This window comes from Pipistrellus kuhlii, unplaced genomic scaffold (genome assembly GCF_014108245.1).
Source record: "Pipistrellus kuhlii isolate mPipKuh1 unplaced genomic scaffold, mPipKuh1.p scaffold_m20_p_14, whole genome shotgun sequence".
Classification (NCBI taxonomy): Eukaryota; Metazoa; Chordata; class Mammalia; order Chiroptera; family Vespertilionidae; genus Pipistrellus; species Pipistrellus kuhlii.
The window spans coordinates 16676036-16694949 of record NW_023425449.1 but is presented as its reverse complement, the minus strand read 5'-3'; the positions used below and the strand labels follow the sequence as shown (position 1 = coordinate 16694949).

Below are 18914 nucleotides of genomic sequence, written 5' to 3'. Positions count from 1 at the left end.
ACATATTGATTTGTTGTCCTTCATAGTTATTGCATAGAAATCCAAAATACACATGACTGGCTGACTTTTTTATTTATTGGTTTAAATTGATTTAATAGTTTAAGAGTCAAAATTAGTGTGCATTAGAGCAAGGGGGTTTGTTTATAAGAATATATTATTTTTAATTAAGGTAAAATTTGTATTTTTCACTAAAGTAAAATATGCATATGTGCTATAACTAAAATACAATACAAATAGCTTACCATTTAAAGCAATGGTCATCTCCCCTATTCTCTTATTCTTTGAATGCGTCTTCTAATAGGATCTATTTCTAATTGCTCTGATGGGCCAATCTGTGGCCCTGCATAACATATGAAGCTCCGTTTCTTGATTCACCAACTCTAGATAATATTTATTGATTTCCAGAAATAAATGATAAAGAGTTATGTCACATCCACAGCTCCTCTCTTCAGTGTTCCAGATATGTATTACTTTTGGTTTTTCTAATAATTACCGTTGCCACGTGTTAATTTGCTTATACTGCTATTTCTAACTTCATCAATGTTTGAGTGTTGGATGGCTACTCTCTGCTCTATTTGATGCCAAGTTTCTTGGAGATTTTGACTGACTGATAGGCTTTACTTTAGAAGTCATAAGGAGAGAGTATTGGACTGTGATTAGCAAATGCCAAAATAAGGAAATAAAGTTTTTATTTTTATATAAAAATTAACATGACCATACTTTGCAAACTCTTTAAATACAACCATATATATTTTCTTTTTTGTATAATATTGCCTTAGTGTCACCTTAGTCTCTCAACATAAACTTACTAAGTCTTGGGATATATATTATTTTTTAGCATGAAACATGTTAATTTATACAAAAAGGCTCTAAGTAAATATTTTTTTACCTGAATTGAACCATTAGAATGCACCAAGGTTTTCTATTTTAGAGTATAGATTTTTATCACTTTTAAGGATTAAGTATACATTTGAAATCTTAAGAAAATCTTTTTAAAAGCTTATGTTGGACACTGGGAGATTATTTTCTTCAGAAGTAGATCCAAAATGATATCATCCTGTGCTAAATCCTTCCCAGAGGTGAGAAACCCTGCAGATTATCTCATGAGACTGTCACATACATTAAATGATAGCAGATATAGATATATATATATACATTAAATGATAGCAGATATATATATATATATATATATATATATATATATATATATACACACACACACACACACACACACACACACACACACATACCTGCAATTCCCTTTGGATATAAAAACGAGTTTAGAAAATGATTTCTCCCCTTGTTATTTTTCATATTTTGAAAAGCATCTATTGAAACAAAATTATCATATCATTCTTATCCATAATCTGATTCAATATTAGGTAAAAGTAATAAAATAAAAACAGTGACTGATTTATATTTTCCCCTTAAAATTCATCATTTGATTTATTTCACCTAATGGCATTGGAGTTGTTTATACAAACACATCTCTACCCTGATTGAGGCCGCTAGCTAGCTATCTCTCATCTCTTATCCTGTTTCCCAACTGGTTCCTTCCCTTCCCTGCCTCTCTAGTCTCTTCTGAACACAGCAGCATAGTCTTAAAAGCACATGTAAGATTGTATCACATATTTGTTCAAAATCTACCAGTGGTTTCCTAAGTCTGAATAAATGCCAAAGATCTTATGTCTTACTTAATCTTCTTCTATGCTACTTACCTCTCTGCTATTCTCCCTCTCTACCACACAGCTGAGCCACACTGGCCTCCTTCATGTTTCTTCAAAGCACTGTTCACATTTCTGCATCAGGCTTATTTGCTGGCATTTCCGTCTGAATGCCATTTCCCCAGCTCTCTGACTGGCTAGCCCTCTGACTTCCTTTAGCCATACGATTGCTTTTCTTCTTAGTAGGAAAAAAATCTTCTATTTATCCTCCTCCTACCCCATAAAGCTCAAGAATGGACTCATATGTACATGTCTAAAAATTGAAACAATTTATCCTGGGTAAAGATATCTCTTATGTGTGCAAAAACTTTAGTTATTTTAAGGCCTTAGAACTTTGAAAGGTAAAAACCATTGACCTTGGTCACAATAATAATCATTTTTAATTGAAGTAAAATTGACATGTAACATCATATTGGTGTATTCAGGTGTATAACATAATGATTTGATATTTGTGTATATTAACAAATGATCACCACAATAAGTATAGTTAATAACCATCACCACACATAGTTACAAAAATATGTTTTTTTTTTGTGATGAGGACTTCTAAGATCTACTCCCTACCAACTTTAAACTATGAATATTATTAACTATAGTCATCATGCAATACATTACAGCCCTGTGACTTACTTATTTCATAACTGGACTAATGCAATATACTTGATCTTTTCCATTTCCATAGCATATGGCAATGGGGAATATCAAGTATATTGCATATTTCAGTGAGCATTCAAATGATAATTATAATAATAAGATCCTAAGAATATATGTATTTGGACTGTTAAATGATTACTAGTGTGGAAGAAATTGCATCATTCATTATTTTCTTAGGCTTTCAAAAGTACCAGTTATCAGCCTGATCCTGCACTAGCAGGGTTAAAAACATGAATTCACTATGGTCCATTCCTGTAGAGAGCTACAATCTGATGAGATTCAGACAGATAAGATCCATTGCTAGAAATAAAGCAAAGTAGTACTATGCGCACAGCATGGTGGTGCATCTGACCTAGTTACAGAGAGAGAGCAGGGAGGGTCTTCCCGATAAAAGTGATGCATGAACTGAATCTTAAAATTAGAAATAAGAAGGAATCAGGGAAGTTATCAGATAAGAGGGGATGGTGTGTTTAACCCCTAAGGTTCAGCATAGGTGAACATACAGTAAAAAGAGTAAACAGGGCATTTTGGATAGAAATTAAAGATGCTCAGAAGGGGAAGCACACAGAAGGAATGATGAGAGGTAATAGCTTGCCTGTATTGAGCACAATATGAAGTTTTATACCCGTATCATTTTACACCTCACCACAACCCCATGACTTAGGGAGTACTCATATTCTCATTTTACAGATGAGGGGACCAAGACACACAAAGCGGTTCATTCTCTTGCTCAAAGTCACACTTGCCTAACAGTCTTGTTTTGGAGTCCATGCTCTTACTTTCCTATGGGTAGGCTGGTTAATTCTTCACGACCTGTATTGATCTTTTTATCTCTGTAGGGCCTAAGGGTACCTGGCATATTTTAGTTGGTTAGATGTTTCAAGAAAGAATGCAGTTGTGAGACACCAAGATGGAGTTGTGAGACTGAGCCTGAAATCTCCCTCCAGGCTACGTGTCAGAATTAAGGGAAGGTAAATCCCTACTGATAACAGATAAAAGCATTTATCTAAAGTGCATTTTTTCCATTTTATTTGAAATCAACTTTGCACAGAATGCAAATGCCTTAATAGATATAGTCAGTGTTAACTCAGTTCTTTGGAAAATCTGCAACATATTCTTTTTTATAATCCTCACCTGAAGCTATTTTTCCATTGGTTTTTAGAGAGAGTGGAAAGGAGGGGGAGAGAGGAACATAGATGTGAGAGAGAGACATCACTTGGTTGTCTCTGGCACATGCCCCGACCATGGCCAGGGATGAAGTCTGCAACCAAGTGCCCTTGACTGGAGTCTAACCCAGGACCCCTCAGTCCAAGGGCCAATGCTCTATCCACTGAGCAAAACCGTCTAGGGCTGGAGCTTATTTTTAATAACTGTTTCATTCATGCTAACCTAAGTCTTCGATTCTGAGGATGGAAATTAAAAGACTAAAGAAACTCCATCACTGATGAACTATAAGTCTGTCCACAGTGCATAAACTTGAATATGTTACTATTAGACATCAAGTAGTTATCTGACATCATTCTTTGTTCAACTGCCAACTAATTATATAAGGAATGATAAAAACTTTTTTAAAACTCCCTCTTATCCTATCAAACGAAGAGAAAACTTTGAAACAAACAATAAAATAAAACATTTATTTTGTAATTATAGCTTTCCAACTTTATAGTTATCTCTCATTAGAAACCTCATGTGGCCTACTTTTAATAAAATCATATTGTTAGACACTGTGAATAAATAAATAGCTGAACTTTTATCCAGATATTCTGCTTAAATAGATTATCTTTCCTTAGATTAATTCCTTATTTCAACTGTCCTTGAAGTATATACATTTTTGAGGTGTGAAAAAAAGTCTGGAGTCCCATTTCATTATACATGTACATAGAGATTATCTAGTGTAATATACGGAATTATTAGAATGTTATCTCATTTAAGTATATGATATCAATAAAGCATGTAGATGAAAGATTTATAAAACAAAGACTTAGTGGTAAATTATTTCTGAGTATTATCAAATATCTGCCTTTCATCAGCTACACATAGGAATTTTGTTCATAGACAAAATATACAGATTATGTATGAGAACCATGTTCTACAAAGAAGTGAAATGTATTTTGTATTGAAACAAGTTATAGTAGTATTGGGAGAAGACCGAAGCATATTTCATTTTCATAGGATGGGAGGAAGGTATTATTTAAAAGGAAATGGAAAGAGGTAGACAAATGTTACTGAGCACCTACTTTTTCCAGGCACTCTTACGTACATTAGCACTGCAGTTGGCTGCCTGCCTGCTAGTCTAGAGTATCATTAACATTGTTATAAATCCACCCCCGCTGCTGTGGATTCTGGAGCACACTATGTGAAATTTCCCACGGAAAAAGCAACTTGATTTGAAAATCAATGGCTGTAATTCACAGAATATTTTCTTGTGACCAGTGATTTGGAGCTCATATTTAAATCATTTTTGTTTCCCCTACCTTTGGCATCTCAATGGCTACTCCATATCTCCAGAGGGGTGGTCACAGGGATGGGTAGCTACTCATTGTACTAAGATGTCTCCATTCTCTGCTATCAGGAACTCTATATTTAAGTCAGACTTCAAACATAACTTCCAGATGTGGTGCCAGGTTTTGCAGAGAAACAGAAAATATTTATTTATACAGAAAGTTGAGTCAACACCATGGCTAGGTGGTTTAGTTGGTTAGAGCTTCATTGGACACTAAAAGGTTGTGGGGTGATTACTAATCAGGGTACATACCTAAATTGTGGATTTGATCCCAGTAGGGGCGTGTATGGGAGGCAACCAAATGATGTTTCTCTCTCACATAGATGTCTCTCTTTCTCTCTTTTGCTCCTCTTCCTCTCTCTCTAAAACAATTTTAAGAAAGCATATCCTCAGGTGAGGATTGAAGAAAAAAAGTTGAAAAAAATCAAGTTAAATTAATCCAGTGATTCTTTCCTTATCTATAATAATAAAAACATAATATGCTAATTAGACCAGACAGCCAAATGTCCTTTCAGACATCCTTCTGTAAAAGCCGTGGTGGCTGCAAGGGCCAAGGGCAGGCAGCCACAACAGCAGTGGTGGGGTGATTGGGGGTGGCACCTTCTCTGATAGACCTGGTCACCTCCCATGGAGAGCGGGCCTAAGCCATCAGTAGGACATCCCCTGAGGATTCCCAGACTGTGAAAAGGGGCAGACCTGGCTGAAGGACCCCCCTTCTCCCCCCCCCCCCCACACACACATATACCATTAAACCATGGTGTGGTTTAAATTGTATTACGAAATGGTATTAAGTTAAAAAGACAAGATATGTACATTTATAATGATATGGGACTCCAGACTGGATCTATAGAGGGCCAAATCTCCACTTTCATTAGGAAAACAAAAATCTTACTAACGGAGGTCATTCCACAAAACCTTAAAGAGAAAGAAAGCACTTTTATTATCGAATAAGCATGTCCGGAATACAATACACATTGCACTCAGTTTGTGAAACACACTAAAAAGACCAAACAGAATCTCATGCAAATGTATACATTTAAAAAAATACCAAATAACACTATATCCTTGAAAGACCAGTTGAAGCACCTTGTCTCTTGAATATATTGTAAAGAACCATGAGTTTATCTAAGAAGTATGTGTTTATATTTCCAAAGGCCAGAAAGCCAGCAGCCTTGGACTGTAAAATGAAAAGGTTTGCTCCATTATATTTCTGAGGAGACACTCTGCAAGAGGAGAGAGGAAGTTGCTGTTTTCTCCCTTTTATTAAATACAGAAAAATTTCATTTTACTAGAACATTTACCCTGCAACCAGTGAGCCATTCACTCCAAGTTTCCTAATGGATATATATGCATACAAGAAGACAATATAGAACGTCTCTCTGTGCAACCAGGAATCTGGCTCCAAATCCCAAAACAGGAATCTAGTTAGTTACATTGAAACACATGGGAGAGTTAGTGAGTAACTATGAACCATATTTAGGCTATAGCTCTAAATAGCCTTAAGCTTAAGCCAACCCTATAACTGGGCATTTCTCCCCAAGTTCCAAATCTGAGTTTAGAAAAGAGCAGGAAAGAAAGAACCCTCCAATAAAACTAGTATATTTTCAGATCCCTTTAGGCCAAAGCAACAATCTGTGAGGCAAGCTCCCTTAAGGAAAAGAGGAGATGACACTAATTAGCACAGGGTTTCTCTCTCTCTCTGTGTGTGTGTGTGTGTGTGTGTGTGTGTGTGCTGTCTTATGAACCAAATAGACCTTAGAACCATATTTTTAAGTGTATAAAATAAAATACATATACTTGAAAGAAATTAATTACAAAGTACTTAAAATCTATAATAAAAAACACTTGATGTAATAATATGTTGCTTCTTAATCAATGCCTTAATTAAAAGTTATATCATCAGGTCTAAGAACTACTATAATTTTTAGTAGTGATGAGCATAAATATTTTGAGGCATCTGCATCATTTATAATGTAATATAAAAATATCTGTGATTTCTATTGGTGGCAAAGTCCCAGTTACTTTTAATTCTGTTGTTTTGTCACCTACATTTGAAATTAAGGAAATGCTAAAATCCTGTTAGAAAAAAATTCAGTTAGAATCTAGTAAAAATATAGACATTCCCTCTCCTCCCCCAACCATCTAAAATTCATGGAACAAGGAAAAGAACCCCTGAAGAATATAGACAAGAAGAAGATGGGCAAGGTTCTCCACCTTTTTGTGAATATTTTCAGCTCTTTTTTCTCCCTGGACTTGTGAAGAATAGAGTCCACAAAAGTAGAGGACTGACCATGAGTGAACAGTTGGGCACCCCTTGAGAAAGTAGCTGAATTGAAGTTGTAGGTTCCTCTTGCTTTGGGATTGAGAATTCTGCTCTTCAGCCCTAGGAAAAATTAAGAGAGGAAAATAAAAACCATGAGACAATGCCCTGGGTAGGGTAATAAAAGTTACCTCTAAGGGTCTCAAAAGAAGAATTTGGCAAAAACACCGGGGACGTTTCTCCTGCCCTTTCACTACCCTTCGTGTTCCTTCCTGAGATTTATGAGGTCAGTTCCTCTTTCTAAGACCTTTATGAAAGCCTTATTGTGTCGCCTCCAGATAAATCTGGATTAGGTCAGGAGTTTCTTAATTCATTTTTACCTAAGCTCACCTCATATATCAGGTCTAACAGACACTTCCTGTTCTAGTTCGATTTTCCTCTCTTCCAAGGCTGCTCAGTCAGTAAATAGTGAAGTTGGAAATTAAACTTAGTCTTTTCTGATTCCAAATCTTTGGGTTTTATATGGCATGCGGCTACTCTAAAAAATAATAATAATAATAAAAAAATAAGGCCATGAAATATCCATGAGTTTTTCATTCTGTACATTTAGTCAAAGAAAAGATATTAATATAATTTGTATTTTATTTTTCCTTATATTAATTTTGCTAGAGGCCCAGGGCACAAAATTCATGCATGGGGAGGTGTCCCTCAGCTCGGCCTGCACCCTCTCCAATCTGGAACATCCCTTGCACAATCCAGGACTGCTAGCTCCTAACCTCTCACCTGCTTAACTGCCTGATTGCCCCTAACTGCTTCTGCCTGCCAGCCTGATCACCCCAACTGCCCTCCTCTGCAGGCCTGATTGCCCCCAACTACCCTTCCCTGCCAGCCTGGTCTCTTCCAACTGCCTTCCCCTTCAGGTCTAGTCATTCCCAACTACCTTCCCCTGCTAGTCTGGTTGCTCCCAACTGCCCTCTCCTGGTGGCCAACTTGGGGTGGCCATCTTTTGATGATGTGAGGGCAGCCATCTTGTGGTGGTCATCTTGTGTCAACATTAAACATGATGCTACCTTGGCTTTTATTATATAGGATTGTGGATAAAGCTTATTGCATAAACAAGCATTATACTGGGCTCCAGGGGTATAAATTGTATGCAAAATAATAATAATAAAAAAAAGACATGTGAACTTTAATAGATCATAGAATCTAGAAATAGAGGCAGACTTTAATCTAAGAACCATACAAATAAATATATTATTACAAGTTGTAATCAGTGTCCTAAAAGTAATTGCTCAAGCATTGTAGTAAGAGGGCTTCTGAAGCAGTCGGGAGGGCAGGAAGACTTTCCTGAGGAATCAGCATTTGTGGGGAGATTCATTAGGAGTTAATAAAATATTGTTATCCTCTAAACTTACTTTATACCAACATATTAACTGTTTTAAGTATTTTTAATATTAACATTTTTAAAAATAAAAGATCTATTTCTTAAAAAAAATAAGAATAAACTAAGTGCTGAAAAAAATTTGAGTTTTTTTTTAAAGTGACAGTAACTCAATCAAAATCATTTTAAGAACTTGTCTTCACATACTGTTTCCATAAAATAATAGATTAGGGATTGCTAGGGACTTGGGAGTAGAGTGAATGGGGTATGACTGCTAATGAATACAGGGATTCTTTTTGGGGAAACAAATTCTGAAATGAGACCATAGAGTTGGTTATACATTTTTGTATATGCTTTTAGAAAAAACATGCATTTAAAAGCATGAATTGTACGGTATGTGAATTATATCACAATCTTGAGAATGAGGTACAAATAAGTAATTTGGTATTAGATTTGAACAAAAAGATCAATACTATTATTAGAATTTATATGTAGTAACATGGAAAAACTATTCAAGGAATACAGCTATTCCTAAGGATGTTTTTGTCATAGAATGACTCTTTCCCCCCCGCCACTCAAGAACACATCTCTGATGGAGAACAGAACTCACAATGTACCAGAGGATGAACAGAATGCATTCATAGGGTGGAGGGGGGTCACTGGGGGGAAAAGAAGGGACATTGGTAATACTTTCAGTGATAAAGATAAAAAGAGAGGAAGAGAAAGAGAATGCCTTCCTAGCCAGTAAAATCAAATGACTGTGTCTAGGCAGTCAGTGAGGTGACAGATGTAGAAGCTCATATCCTACTAAGTTGACTTAGTGGGTCATTAAAATGGTTTACACGCCACTGGTTACAACATTGAGATGGATTTATTTTCTTCAGTGTGAAACAAGAGTATGGAATTATAACACAAAATTAATTCACATATAATAAAGACTGATTTTTTGGCTTTGTATATTTAAGTGAACAGATGAAGCAATAGAAAACTCAGGGCACATAAATAAATGTACACCTCTCAAAATAAGGCAGAAGAAAATGAAGAGCAAAATGAAAAAGTTACTTAGAGTAATGATTTCTACTTAAACTAGTATTTATCACCATTATGATACTATAGCCTTATTGGAGGCTTATGATGTAAGGCAGGTAAACAAAATGAAGTATGTATGCTTACATAGAAGACATGAAGAAGAGAATCAAATGAATAGATGAATGGTGAGGTTATTTTTTACTAAGATCAAGATTTTGAACAAAGGGAGAAAAAGAAGCAATAGTAATTTTAATCTTAAAGTCAGTACTGACAGTAATGGCTGTCTAGCTGTCTGCATTATGAATTCACATCACAGAGATTAAGGTTATGAAAGTCCTTCTTTAGAAATAAAGGAAAGACCCTATGGGAGATCTAGCTTTCAAACACATTCTACACCAGGATTTATGATTTGTGACATTCAATCTGGGCATAAGTATTGTACTAGACCTGGGCCAGCACTTTTGTAAGGTACAGCAGTTCTTTCAAACTGAAGGAGTCACAGGCCACATCTAGTAAATTATTGATTTAATATATCATATTGCTCTTTTGTGACCTGTAAGAATTCATCACTTTTAAAAGTACCAAACTTGCTTTCTGAGGAAAAAAATTAAACATTATATAATAAGTTTCATTATAGGGTATATTTGGTAATAAATTATACATTGCACAAGTGAGAAGACAGATTGAAATTGCAAGTAGCTTGAGGCTATAAAATCTCTAAGATTCAAGTAGTACCTCTTCCCTATAAATGGTCTGGGACTCTTCTAAGTCACTCAGTGGGAAGACTCCTCCTTCACCTCCAGCTTCTGCTTTTCCTTCTGCTTTTCACCATCCTCATCCTCATCTTCCTCCTTCACCCTGCACACTTGACCAAGCCATAGTGGGAAGTATTTTCATTGGCTGATTAGAAGCCTTAAAACTCAGTTGCAGTCTCATCTGATTTCCCTGGAAACACCACATCTGTCTATTCCACCACAGCTCATAGTTCAGGAGACAAGGAAGCATGCACCGTATAATTACAGCATGGGCACATTTTACTTATTACACATCAAACAATGAATTTCAGCCAAACATTTTTAAAAAGTGGACAGGGAAAGAGAAAAGGGAAAGAATAACACATATCTAGACTGTGTGGCTGGCTTCGCTTGCTCAATGAGGGAATACTCCAGTGTGAAGAAATGTTAGCATGGCCAAAACCGGTTTGGCTCAATGGATAGATAGAGCGTTGGCTTGGGGACTGAAGGGTCCCGGGTTCGATTCTGGTCAAGGGCATGTACCTTGGTTGCGGGCACATCCCCAGTAGGGGATGTGCAAAAGGCAGCTGATCAATGGTTCTCTCTCATCGATGTTTCTAACTCTCTATCTCTCTCCCTTCCTCTCTGTACAAAATCAATAAAATATATATTTAAAAAAAGAAAAGAAATGTTAGCATGGATTTGCTACTGTGAAGTGATAGACATGAGTTCGCTGGTTGTTGTTTCCTCAGTGGAACTCAGTGTCCATGTGGCTCTCCTACTGTAAAAGTCTTATCTTTGGATACATTTCTAATGTTTAAATGTTACAGAAGACCAAAGAAATACCAAGATTGCTTCCTAGAGAAAGGGAGGGACCCTGTTTATTAACACTAGTGGATTCTGGGAATAATTTCCAAATCAGAGTGAAGAAACAGGCAGGGGGCTTCACTTTTTATAACCTTCTGGGGTCTTTGTCTTGCAGATATGGTTCCGCCCCCTTTCTTGGGTTTATAGGAAGGCCCCCAGGCCATATCCCATAATCTGCCCTGGCACCAGCATAACAACCCTCCCCCCAGGGCAGTGCATTGTTCACAGTTCCTGGTTTCTCCATTTAGATAACAAATTCTGCAAGACCAGTTTCCTCATAAAGATACACAATCTTTCACATAATAGTAGTGATTTTAATCACATAAAGAAAAAAAAAATAGGTTTATCAGTATATGGACTTACCAAGAGAGGATTTGTCTCAATTCTGCCTTGGATGTAAGTGAGTTTCTGGGGTCATTTCAACCAAATGAAATGTTTGTTTTATGTACTGACTATGAACACCATTTTATAGGAGCCTGGTCTTGCGAACATATTTCATTTAATCATCCAACTGACATTTATGAGGACCTACTATTCATCAAAACTGTTCTAGGAAGAGAAGAGTTGCTAAGACTTGTGTGTTAGAAAACTAACTAGCAGTGGTAAGAACTTGTGGAAGTGAGGTGAGCTGGTTATTCATTGGAAGAGTTCTTGTGGGAATTGGAAGTCTGGATAGTGGCAGCTACCTTATCAGACAGGCTGATAAGCTACATAGGGTGCAAGCTACAGATCAATAATGTATTGGACCCCAAAAGTCAGGGAGAGCATATCAAGAACAATGGCACTTTATAATAGGCTAGTTTTTGCATTTTAAATCTTTAAAATACTTTGACTCTAAAAATAAACACTTTGGTTTTATATGTGTACATCAGGAACAGGCAAATCCTTACAGTTAATGCATTCTAAAAATAAAGGCTGTCTGGAGAAACAATAGGCCCACATGTGTAAATCAGATAGCAAAAATAAGGGTAGAATTAAAAGCCCTGGCTTCCTTTTATCTTCTACTGATTGTTAAACAGAGCCAGAAAGATAAAGGCTGTTCTTTTCTCTACTTGCCAACAAGATTAAATTAAAACAGGAAGAGAGAATGTGAAAAGCATTTAGGAACCAATATTAGAAGAATTAGTAAAGTTAGCTTGGCTTAGTTATTATTCCATTTAGATTTTAATAAATATAAAACAGATTACAATAAAACTATCGAAATCCATAGTTTATTTTCCCCTTATTATGATATTGATAAGATGCAAAAAATATTTTCAGTCATTACAGTATTCAGCACAATTCAGTATGAATTAGGACATGCTGTAATCATTGCTCAGATGAAACAGAAAATATTGCTACCAGTACAAATAACAGAATCTAACATAATAATAGTCACCATAAGGATGTGGCTATATGCAACCTCATATATATTCATCAGTGGTTTAAAATAAAAACCTTTATTTTTTATATTTATAAATTCTATTGTCAACTTAAGCTAAATACCCTAATCATGCAAAATAAAAGATACAGAACAAATTGAGCTGTCAGATGCACATTAATGTGGAATGACAGAATATTCATGACTAAGGCACAAAGCTAAACTTCAGTTAGAAGCTCTCATTGCTAGTCATTCATACTTTCCAAATAATTTAAAAATAAGAGTTTTGTCACATACATGCTAAGTATTGTAATTTTGGAGCACCTTAACTCAAAAAGAAAGTTTAACATAAAACATGCTTACTTATCCTTGAATGATTATCTGAGAGTAGTATTGAATAAAGTTATCAGTGCTGAAATAAGAACACACCTGACTAATTTCAAACAATAATGAGTGATGAGAGTGATGCACCTTTGCTTATTATCATCACTGTCAATTTGTTGTTATTCTGGGGAGTTCTAATTTTAGTATCTTTAAGTCTAACTAGCTATTACCATTTTATGGAAAATGAAAAGAAAAACAGGCTGAATTCATTAGCCACCATCTCAGTACACCATACTGGGGTATGTGTGTGTGTGTGTGTGTGTGTGTGTGTGTGTGGTGTTTAAATATGTTGTTATATTTTAAACTTTGGTCAGGAATCAACAAAAATGTTTCACTTTTTCAAACATTCATGACTCTTTTCAAGCCACATGACACACCCCTTCCAGTTCTTGTGAGTAGGAAAGTCCGGTATTACCTCTGATAAATTACCAGCATAAACCCAAACCCTCATCTCTTCCAGCCCTTTCTCAGGTACAGAGGCATGTCACTGATGACTCATAACCAATCACTCCCCTTTTGTTGCTGATCTCATCTTTTCCAAGCCTCCAGGTCAGCGCCCCTTACCTTCCTGCTGTAAAAACCCCTTCACTATTAAACAAAACCACATCACAGAAACTCATTGAGCTCTGCATCTGCCCCCGCTACTCCCAACATTCTCCTCCCCTTTATGGCTAGGATTCTGATTACTTTTGCATTTCTTTATACACCACTTGTTCTTCATGCAACTACAGCCTAGCTCCCTCCTCTCGACTCTATTTTAAGGGTTGGCAAACTTTTTCTGTTAAAAGGCCAATTGGCATTTGGGGCTTTGCTGGCCACATGTCTGTTGCATGTTCTTAGTTTCTGTTTTGTTTATAACTCTTTAAAAGTGTTCAAGCCTCTCTTGGCTTGGGCTGGGTTTGGTTTTGCCGGCTATAACGGATAGAAAGCTGCCCTGGTTGAAACTACTGTATGAATAATGCCAGAAACTCCATAGATGGTGTTTGAGAGGAATCCTGCACAAGTTCAAAGCCGACTAAGAGGTAGGCTGAAAGAAATCAGCCGTCAGTTTTAATATTGTAAAGTTGAGGGGCAGTAACATGGAGCTTTGTATGCACTTACAGGTGCAGTAAGAAAGGCCACTCCCTCGCTTAGACTGTAGAGGAGGAAACCTATGCTCTGCAGGCAGATAACTCCCTCTGGCAGTAAGTTCCTGTCCTAAGCTCACCAATCAGGAGGCTCATTCCACCTCCCCAGGGGGAGCCGTGGGGCCAGCCGGCAGGCAGCTCTAGGCAAAATCCCTCCTCAAGGAAACCATGGGCCTATAGAAGCTCTCTGTCCCCTGATATTCCAGATGGACTTTCTACTTAGACTCCTTTTTCATTTATTACCACTTTGAAATATTAACTTTTTGTAACACTTCTTTTTTTTTTTAATAGAAACTCTCTTCTCTCTTGGCTCCCAAGAAACCAAAAGAGTTTCTTGGGAGCCAAGCTTAAAGAGTACCAGCTTATCTTCTTTGTGCCTTTTATTCCTAAATCTCTATTAGTAGCTCAGTCTCTCCTTGATGCATTCACATTTCTTACGAACAACAAAACAATCACCTACAAATTTCCCAGACACAGTGATTTCACCCTCAGCTTTTTAGGAACATAGCTCACTGAGGGCTGCGGTAGCAAAAAGTCTGGCTCTGACACCATCAGCGTCTCCTCAGATTTAAATGTAAATCCTATAAACAGGTAAAGGTTGGCGAGAGAATTTTCTCCAGATGAGTGAGTAAATGCACAATCATCCTGGTACCATGTATAGAAGTAATTTGGTGACAGCATAATCAGGGTTGATTTTTTTCAGTAGATTTTCAAAGTGAAAGAGTTTCTCCCTTGCATATGTAATTTCTTATCATTATAAAGGAGATGATTATCGTTACACTTTTATCATAAAGGAAAGTAGGCCCACCATTACCTCTAGAGATAGCATCATTACTATATATATATATATATATATATATATATATATATATATATATGTGTGTGTGTGTGTGTGTGTGTGTGTGTGTGTGTGTGTACATATACATATATATATGATATATGTGTATATATATATACGCCAAGTGATCAGAACAACGAAACAACCAGAACAACCCATCGCTATGACATGCACTGCTCAGGCCAACTGGCCTGATTGGGTCCCCCATCATCCCCCCGCCCCAGCCTCCCATGGCCCCTCCCCCTGGCCAGCCCCACCCCTGATCGGCTCCCGACCTTCCTGCCAGTCCAGGTCTATTGGCCCTTTTTGGGGAGGGCTGGCCAAAACCCATCCATTTACAAATCTGTGCACCTGGCCTCTAGTATTATTATATTACTTTATTTCTGAGAAGAATAAAATCTGTTTAAAATCTTTTGTGCACAATTTTTTTTAAATACTTGACAATAGGAGATCTTATTAATATATGGAGAAACATGATATGCCTTAAATCTAGAAGCCACATTTTTATATTAAGAAAATGCTCATAATATTGGTACCAAACAGGGGACCTGGCCCTAAGCAGTAGGGTGTGGGTTCTTGACTTTCTGTAGAAAGGATTTTGCAACAGGAGTCCAGGTGACTGTGCGGGTACATTTATTAAAGCTGGGGACAGTGAAACAAAGAGGGGCTCAGCATAGAAGATGCAACAGGAGTGACCTGGGATGGGCTGTTTTGGCTCACTGGGAAGTCAGAGAAAAGGGGGCCTTGGAGACAGGTTTGGGAGGTTAGCCCAGGAAGGACATGCTGCCATTGCCCATTGCTCCCCTGGTTGCCAGACTCATGGGGTCCCTTAGAGTTGAAGAGATGCATGCCTGTGAGGAAAGAAGTTGGGGAAGAAAGGGGGGGAAGGGAATGGCGTGGGCTGCTCCACAGAGGGACATCTCACTCTGGGTCCTTTGTCTTTTGGGTTTTCTCTCTCTCTTGCAGGCGGGAATCTTAAGAGAGGTCTCAGGGGAGAGTTTCAGCAGAATCGCCATCAGTTTTCCAGGTGTGCTCTTTCAGAGTTCTGGTCTCTACTGATGGATCAGTGCCAGGGCAGGGGGTCATTAGTCATCACAGCTGGTCCTGGCACTGCCCACCTGGTTATTCTACTTTGCTGGGCTAGTGAAGAAATACAACTGAGGCCTAGATGTTATCTCTAGGGAGGTGATGTTCTGTATCTGGCTGTACATTGCTCAGCCAGTTTTTCAGTTATCTCTCTGTTTCCCTGTTTTACTTGTGTTGGCTTATTGGCCTGTCTCAATATGGTTTTTAATTGATTTTTCCAAAAATAATGTGCTATCATTTTTATTTTCTAGCACCATGTGGAAGTCGTTCAACAGGTTCAGAAGGCACTGTCCTATCGCCAAACTACCCAAAAAATTACAGTGTGGGACATAATTGTGTTTATTCTATAGCAGTTCCCAAGGAATTTGGTAAGTCAGATTCATCTCATCGTGTAGCATTTCATTACAGACATCTTTATTTTTCACTACATGTTATTCAAAAATGTTAGTGTTTTTTTTTTAATGAAAATAGGTACTATTCATAAAGTACTTTATTTTGCAATCCTTCTAGAAAGCTTTATAATAATAAAATTTGAGGTCATTTTATTCCATTTGAATTTACAGTCAAATACACAGGTGAACAACAATATAAAAATGAAAACAGGATTGTTTTTAATTTTTAAAAATAAGTACATCCAGTAACTTTGCAAGTGCCTTCATATTTGAATGACATAAAATGGGAAATTACCAGAGCATAAAGCAGCCTGCTCTGTAAAATATGCAGTCAAATATAGAAGTATTATAATAAAGACAAAAGTATATAAATAGTCAAATAAGTTTTATGCTATATTGACACATTTCCAGAAAGAAATAATTTTTTTTTTTTTTTGAGGACTTCGTTCCTGGGGCAGCAACGAATAAAGAAAGACAGCAAAGGACATTTCAGCTCATCTTGTCAACCTGACAATCTGTTCTGCATTGGCACTGAGGAGACAGCGTGTCCTTTGCTGCCTTTATGTCTCCCTGATCACAAGCCTTAGAGTCACTTACCTGGTTTCTAAAGGGTTTGGATCTGAGACCCACCTGGATCTAACCCAGGTTCAGCTCCGTTTATGGATGGATGGGCAAAGGAAATTTAGTGAGCAGTAGTACAATGTGGGAGAGAGACTGAAAGTTCAGACTTCTAGAATTTAGATTTACAGCATCGTGTTATATGGTAAAAGGATTTGCTATAGCTGTCATGGATGTGTGGGGCCTGGGTGACTATTTTAGCAGAAGGACATGGATGTTGTCGTATCAAGGTTTTTGGATCATATCTTAATGTTTCTGTGAATATATAAAATAAGCTGATGCTTCCAATCCAATTTCTTATGACCAGATAAGACCTATATATCCTCCTTTTCTCTCTTCTGAAACAAGTCCAAGGTTTTTAACTTACACAAGAGAACATTGTCATCAGAAATGAAGTACTAACCCTTTTATTTCAACCTTGAACTAGAATGATGATGCCAGCCTTAGCAAGGTGTCTATTTCTGTACTCTACAAAACATTTCTTCTTCCTAGGATTTTGACCATTTGAGTCAGAGTTGACCCCTTTGTGAAGAGAACAATAGTTTAGAAAGAAATACATCATCTACTTAATTGTGTTTATTTTTTGCCTTTTGAGCCTAAGACAGTCCTCTCTTTGCTAGAAGGGTTATAGTTTCCAGCTGCCAAAATTGTTACATGGTTGTTGACATGATCTTGGCAATGGTGGTCCCAGAGACTTCATGGTTATCTGAGTCCTCTTGAAAAACCATCTTTTTGTTTTATTATATTCTGTTCTTAGGATGCCATGTGGTCACAAGAATGAGAAAGAGAATAAACAGTTATTTTCTTCCCTGTCAGGTAGATATGCTGATCACCTAGTGATGTTTTATAGTAGCCTAAGTATGTTCAAAAAGAGACAAAATAGTGATTAAAATCATATGTAATAAAAGCCCAATGATCAAACAGAGGAATGACCAGAATGACTGGTCTACCAGTCACTATGATGTGCACTGACCATCACGGGGCAGACACTCAACACAGGAGCTGCCCCCTGGTGGTCAGTGCGCTCCCACAATGGGAACAACTACTCAAAAGGTGGGTCCACAGCCACTCAGTTGACTGAGATGAGTGGCACTCCCACAGTGGGTTGATCCCTGCAAGCCACACCCCTCTCCCCCCCTCTCCCCCCCAGTGCATTAATCCTGTGCACAGGGCTTCTAGTAAAAGAATATTAACAGATTTTAAAAATTGTGCAACCAATCAGTGTTTTTTAAAACTTTTTTTTAAAACAAAATTTGGATTATTTGTGGATAAAATCAAATATACTTTGACTTATCAGTAAGGGAACTGATTTTATTTTTATAAATGTGTCATCATTTTTTTTTTTTTTTCATTTCAAAGTACGTATAAAGTTAAAGAGACTAGGATTCTAATTTAAGCTATCACATTTTAGCTTTCTGTATTTGGAAAATCATATAATCTCTTTGAGACCCAGTTTCTTTATTTGCAAAATGAGGATCATTACGCCTGCAGAGCAGAGTTGTTGTGAGGAATAAATGAGGTTGTATATACAGAGTGTGTTTCACATAGTTCATGCTCAATATCTTTAGGTTTCAGAATGCCAGTTTTAGAGTAAGATTTCTGTGTTCAGAGCCCATCCCAATTAGCTTTTTTCATCGGACAAGTCAATCATCAGCCTGAGCCTTGCTTTTTAAATCTACAAGTGAGAGATGGTAAATGTCTACCTCATACTCTTATAATTAAGTAATTTATATACATGACTGGCATAATAACACATAGCAAGTCATATACACATGTGTGCACCTACACACACACTTTTCTTTATGTTCACATTAATAGACTCCTTCTCCAAAAAAAGATGAAATAAAATGGATTGCCAGACTAGGGTCTTAAGAATAGCATGGCTAAAAATAAAACATTTATATTGTGTAATGAAAGCACAAAAACAAATATCTTGTGTTTCACATCTCTAATAGAT

The 18914-nt window shown here is 37.0% G+C and overlaps 1 protein-coding gene across 1 annotated transcript in view; it reads left to right on the top strand.

The window, feature by feature from the left end:
* Positions 1-18914, top strand: part of CSMD3 (CUB and Sushi multiple domains 3) — a 779390-nt gene that overhangs the window by 573414 nt on the left and 187062 nt on the right. Inside the window, exon 32 of the mRNA XM_036436812.2 lies at positions 16199-16315. Coding sequence (XP_036292705.1) covers positions 16199-16315 — 117 coding nt within the window. The remainder of the gene's footprint in view (positions 1-16198; positions 16316-18914) is intronic.